Source organism: Emydura macquarii, unplaced genomic scaffold (genome assembly GCF_026122565.2).
Source record: "Emydura macquarii macquarii isolate MOO-44397 ecotype Brisbane River unplaced genomic scaffold, CSIRO-AGI_Emac_v2 contig_383, whole genome shotgun sequence".
Lineage (NCBI taxonomy): Eukaryota > Metazoa > Chordata > Testudines > Chelidae > Emydura > Emydura macquarii.
This window is the reverse complement of record NW_027130520.1, coordinates 2,930,724-2,936,723: the sequence shown is the minus strand read 5'-3', so window position 1 is coordinate 2,936,723 and position 6,000 is coordinate 2,930,724. Positions and strand designations below refer to the sequence as shown.

Sequence of the window (6,000 nt, the reverse complement as noted above, 5' to 3'; positions counted from 1 at the left end):
ATGCATCAAAAGGGTGCAGTGGTAGATGGGTATAACAATTCTATAGCACTCGCAGAAGGACTTTATGGCAATAGGTGAGCTGTGCTTGTTCAATGCACACACCACCACAAGTAGTAGTCTCTATGCACATATTCTTAATCAACTGTATTAAACTCAACATCTCTACTCATTTAGCTCAGCTGAAGCTTGAACTCATTGCTTCAAATTGTTTAAAAAAATTGAACTAGATCTTCTGTACAGTTTTGTAAGATAAGGGATTTTATTGTAATTATTTCATTTATTTCTAAAGAAAAATACCACACAGTGTTTGTAAATATGTTATATAAAACTTCAAATACTCTTAACATGGGAGTTAAATAAAGTGTTGAAATATTCTCCACTTTACATCAGCATTTATAGGAATCCTTCATTAGTCTAAAAGTAAAGTTTTGCCATTGCTTGAAGAAACTTCTTTTTTCGTCTCTGTGCAGCAAGTTGCAATACTTCCTCTGGATTACTAGCATTCAGCTCTGTCTGGCCAATAGCTTTAATCTTGAAGTATAAAAAAAAATTTTGCTAATACAAGTGAACAATAAGGTTTAGTTACACTTTCTGCTTCAGTCAACAGAGCAACTGTATTTTACTTTATAAAAAGTTAATGCTTATTCCAGAGTTACATACAGTGGGTAGCAGAGGACTAAACAAAATGGGAATTCAAAGCTAACAAAGCCCCCTCACCCTCTCCCGGTTTAACTTACTGCTATTTGTCTCTTGTCTGTCTCTCCTCTCTTATGATGCAAATCTGAACCAGAGTCAAGAAATGAAGTACACATGTATATGTAATATAGCTACAGTACAAGTAGTCTTGCATTTTAAAGCACAGCTCACTTTGTATAGTATTTCCTAAGGAATAAAACTACTTAGTTTATATCCAATTCTATGACTTGCTCAGCAGGAATAACACTACTTCTCTACCCAAATTCCAATCAGGTTAAAAGCTTTATACATGCTCTTCCAGCAAGCAGTAGTATAGAGGCTCCTCCTTTCAACCCCATCAGAGCAAGTCATGACTACTACACCTATTTACATCTAAGTTGTGTAGGATGCATCTGAGCTGCAACTCAACTGTCACTATACTTATAAAAAAGCCTCAGTTTTCAACATGACCATACCAGCTGCTTTTGCTGAACTATTTCTGATGAAAGGATACATGTCAAATATTCCAAAATGGTAATATCCCAGATGTAGTCATAATAAGAATCCATAGCATCATGGCTGAAAGAGAAAATCAATTAACTCATGGAATATGTACAGAACTTTAATTTTAAACTTAAATAGGTTTACCTGTTTTGTTCCTGCAGTGCCTTAAATGCTGTTTTATAGTCTATTTCCCTGAGGAACTGACATAAAATGGCTACCTGTAGGGAGAAAGGAATGTAACTATTTCTATAAAGCTTTTCTTGCTAAAATATTGGACAAATGCTTCTCTACACCATGGCAGATTCAATAATTCCATCCAGTTTTCACAGTAAATGGCTTTCTCAGTGGTCTAAACTTAACGTTTGCAGAATGAATCAAAATAGAGGCAAGGATACTAAATTAAGCTTCATGAAGTGGCTGGAAAAGTTCTGCTTCAAGTAAGGGCCTGATCCAGTCTTGCATCTTACAGTACACCATGCAGGAGGGAAAGATCAGTCAAGACCTGCTATAATGCCCTATTTTCAGTCTTCTCTTCCACCTCCACTGATAGCTTGGTGCAGCTCCAAGAGAGAGACTGATCAGGTGTAGATTTTTAAAAAAATGCTTCCAAGTAGTGCAATTTCTGGGAAGGGTAAAAGGAACTCTTCTTCCTCCTCCTCCCCTTCCCCCCCCACAGGAGGGTGACATAGGATTAACCACCTCTGCAAAGACCAAACTGCAACTTTTCTAGAGGGCAGAGTCTGGGGGTGGGTTCTTTCTAGATGACAGTTCCTTTTCTTTCAGCAAGAGGGATTCAGATACCTTTCAGGGTAGCCCTGTTTAAATTCCTGCTCAGCCTACTGATGTGTAAACTGGACAAGACTGCCCTGGGTGGTTATTAGGTTGAGCAGAGACTCCACCCCAGCAAGGATATGCCCCCATACTGCACATCCCATTACATTTCCCCAGATGCCAGATGAGGCATAGCTTTGAGGAGTGTGTGTGAGTTTTTTAGGGAGGGGCAAAGGAGGGCCTCTGAGGAAACCTGAATCACTTATTTTGTCTGTTTGTTCTTTTAAAGAGAGAGTTTGGACTTAAACTAAAATTGAGTGTTCTTTAAAAACAGTCCTTTATTTAAACTGGCACCTGAATACACTCTTACCTGGGTGTGGCAGTTGAGCAAAGAACAGCATTTTATCATTCGTTTTATCACCTGTAGAGCATAAATTCATAAGACAATTACAACAGCTTCCAAAATACTGGTGTACATTAAGTACATTGTTAGCAACTTATCTGACCCATTCAACAAACGGTAAGTAAATGTACAGACATTCTTTTAATTAAAGATGAAGAACAAAGCTGAGGGGGTTACCTCTTACCTGTAACTGCAGGTTCTTCAAGGTGTGTGGTCACTATCTGGAGTCCCCAAACATGGGTGCACATGCACACCATGCACCAAAGATTTCATAGCAGTGTCCGCTGACCTGCATGCATCGTGAGTTGCCTTGTGCTCCAATCTGAGGTTATAATAGGCCAGGTGGGTTGACACCTCTTCAGGGCCCGCTTACCCCTGCATATTCTGGTCTGGAGCAGAGGGGGATGGAGGGCAGGTATTGAAATCCAAATAGGAACCACACATCTCTAAAGAACCTCCAGTTACAGGTAATTGACCTCCTCCTCTTCAAGTAATGGTCTCTATATGGATTCCAAATATGGATAAGTAGTGAGCAGCATAAAGGTGGATGTGAGGATGTGATCAAATGTGCTGGCGGTAGTAGAGCTCGGCATAATACGAGATGAAGGTGTGTATCGAGCATCACATTGACAGGAGACATTGTTGAGGAAGACAGACATGGCTGCTTGAGCCTGCGTAGAATATGCAGTCATGACATCAGGGGGCCTAACAGTGCTGAACATGTAGCATTCATGGAAGCACACAGAGAACCATTTAAAACTGCACTGCAAGGAAAGGGCATGGCCCTTGCATCATTTGGCAATTGCTACAAAGAGTCGTGGTGAGGCGCAGATGTTGTGCATTCACTGCAGATAGAACGTCAGTGCATGTCGGACATTGAGGAAGTGGAACAGTCGGTCTGCAGTGGAGGCACAGGGAAGAAAACTGGGAGGTGCGTACACTGATTAAGATGGAACTCGGACACCACCTTAGGAAGGAATTTAGGGTGTAGATGCAAGGACACTATCCTTGTGGAATATGATGTAGGGGGGTTCAGACATCATGGCCTCTAGTTCACTGAGCTATCTATTTAAGGTAATGGCCACTAAGAAGATTAGCATCATGGAGAGATGTCAAAGAGAGGAAGTTGCCATCAGTTCGAAGGATGGTTTCGTGAGAGCAAGATTAAGGTCCTATGAGGGTGTGGGTTTTTTGAATGTTGGGAAGAGGTGGAGCATGCCCTTTAGGAAGCAGACTATAGTAGGATGTGTGAATACGTATGTGCCATCTATTGGGGGGAGGAAGATACTGAGCACTGCCAGGTAGAGCCATATGGAGCTGAGGGCTAGGCCCAAAGTCTAGAGTTCAAGAAAATAGTCCAGGACAATATGTATGGGTATCATCATGAGTGGATACCGGAGGCTGTGCACCTAGGAGGTGAAGCACTTCCATTTTGCTTGGTAGCAGGCTCTGGTGGATGCTCTTCTGCTTTGTATAAGGATACATTGCACTGTAGTGAAGGATACATTCACTGCCCTGTCTATTCTTGAGTTCTGTCCAAAAACCAAGCTATGAGGTGAAGAGGGCTGGGACTGGGATGCCAGAGACAGTCCTGGTCTTGCATGAGGAGATCTGGCTATGTGCAAGGGTGGAGTGGAGTGCAAGCAGACAGGTTCAGAGGTCCAAGAAAACAGCACGGGCATAGCCAAAATGGGGCTATGTGCATTCCCTTTGCTCGTTCCTGACAAATCTTGCAGAAGACTTGTGGGAAGGGAAACGCATAGTAGAGGGGGAAAAACAACGAGAGTCCTGTAGCACTTTAAAGACTAACACATTTCTGCAGGCATAAGCGTTCGTGGGCTGCAACCCACTTCGTCAGATGCATGAAACAGAAATCAGATAGGAGGTGTATATATATACATCCAAGGATAAGAATCAACAATGGGGAGGGTAGGTGTAAACGAAGTCCATTCAGTTAGAATGGATGAAGCCCATTGATTAGAAGGTGAGAATGTGTGAACAGTGACAATTATTTCTTGTAATGAGATAACCATTCCAAGTCCCTATTCAGACCCAGTTTGATTGTGTCAAGTTTGCATACGAGTTCCAGTTCTGCAGTTTCTTGCTGAAGTCTGTTTTTGAAGTTTTTCTGTAGAAGTATGGCAACTTTCAAGTCAGCTACGAAGTGTCCTGGGAGATTGAAGTGCTCTCGGACTGGTTTATGGATGTTACCATTTTTTATGTCTGATTGTGTCCATTTATTCTTTTGCGTAGTGACAGTCTGGTTTGGCCAATGTACATGGCAGAGGGGCATTGCTGGTACATGACGGCATATATTACATTAGTAGATGTGCAGGTGAATGAGCTCCTTATGGTGTGGCTGATGTGGTTAGGACCTGTGATGTTGTCACTAGAGTCGATGTGTGGGCAGAGTTGACAACGGGGTTTGTTGCAGGGATAGGTTCCTGGGTTAGCGTTCTTGTTATATGGTGTACAGTTGCTGGTGAGTATTTCCTTCAGGTTGGGGAGCTGTCTGTAAGCAACGATAGGTCTGCCTCCCATGGCTTGAGTGTGTGAGGGGTCATCTGCTAGGATAGGTTGTAGATCCTTAATGATGTATTGAAAAGATTTTAGCTGGGGGCTGTAGGTGATGGCCAGTAGTGTTCTGTTGTTTTCTTTGTTGGGTCTGTCCTGTAGTAGGTGACTTTGGGTACCCGTCTGGCTCTGTCAATTTGTTTCTTCACCTCTCCAGGTGGGTATTGTAGTTTTTTATGGAGATCCTGTAGGTGTTTGTCTCTGTCTGAGGGATCGGAACAAATCAGGTTGTATCTTAGGGCTTGGCTGTAGACAATGGATCATGTAATGTGTCCAGGGTGGAAGCTGGAGGCATGAAGATATGTATTGTGGTCAGTTGGTTTTTGGTATAGGGTGGTATTAATGTGACCATCCTTTATTTGTATTGTAGTGTTCAGGAAGTGGATTTCTTGTATGGACTGGTCCAGGCTGAGGTTGACGGTGAGGTGGAAATTACTGAAATCCAAGTGGAATTCTTCGAGGGACTCTTTCCCATGGGTCCAATGATGAAAATGTCATCAATGTAGCATAGATAAAGAAGAGGTGCTTGGGGATGAGTTTTGAGGAAGCGGTGTTCTAAGTCAGCTATAAAAATGTTGGCATACTGTAGGGCCATGCGGGTGCCCACAGCTGTCCCACTGACTTGAAGGTATAGATTGCCTCCAAATCTGAAGTAGATGTGGGTCAGGACAAAGTCAAAAAGTTCAGCTACCAGGTGTGCCATATCATCATCAGGGAAAAATGTTCCTGATGCTTGTAGTCCATCTTTGTGTGGAATGTTGGTGTAGAGAGCTTCTGCATCCATAGTGGCTAGCATGGTGTTTTCTGGGAGATCACCGATGGATTGTAGTTTTCTCAGGAAGTCAGTGGTATCACAAAGATAGCTAAGAGTGCTAGTGGCATAGGGCCTGAGGAGAGAGTCTACATAGCCTGACAGTCCTGCTGTGAGAGTGCCAATGCCTGAGATGATGGGGTGTCCAGGATTCCGAGGTTTGTGGATCCTGGGTAGCAGATAGAATAACCCTGGTCGGGACTCAGGGGGTGTGTCTGTGTAGATTTGTTCCTTTGTTTCCTTAGGGAGTTTCTTAAGTAGA

The 6,000-nt window shown here is 42.8% G+C and overlaps 1 protein-coding gene across 1 annotated transcript in view; it reads right to left on the bottom strand.

The window, feature by feature from the left end:
- Positions 1–391: 391 nt before the first annotated feature.
- Positions 392–6,000, bottom strand: part of INTS8 (integrator complex subunit 8) — a 73,668-nt gene continuing 68,059 nt past the window's right edge. The window contains exons 23-27 of the mRNA XM_067536729.1: positions 2,321–2,371; positions 1,324–1,397; positions 1,190–1,254; positions 738–781; positions 392–531 (exon numbers count right to left, since the gene is read on the bottom strand). Of these exons, the coding sequence (XP_067392830.1) occupies positions 415–531; positions 738–781; positions 1,190–1,254; positions 1,324–1,397; positions 2,321–2,371 (351 nt within the window). The 3' untranslated portion in view covers positions 392–414. The remainder of the gene's footprint in view (positions 532–737; positions 782–1,189; positions 1,255–1,323; positions 1,398–2,320; positions 2,372–6,000) is intronic.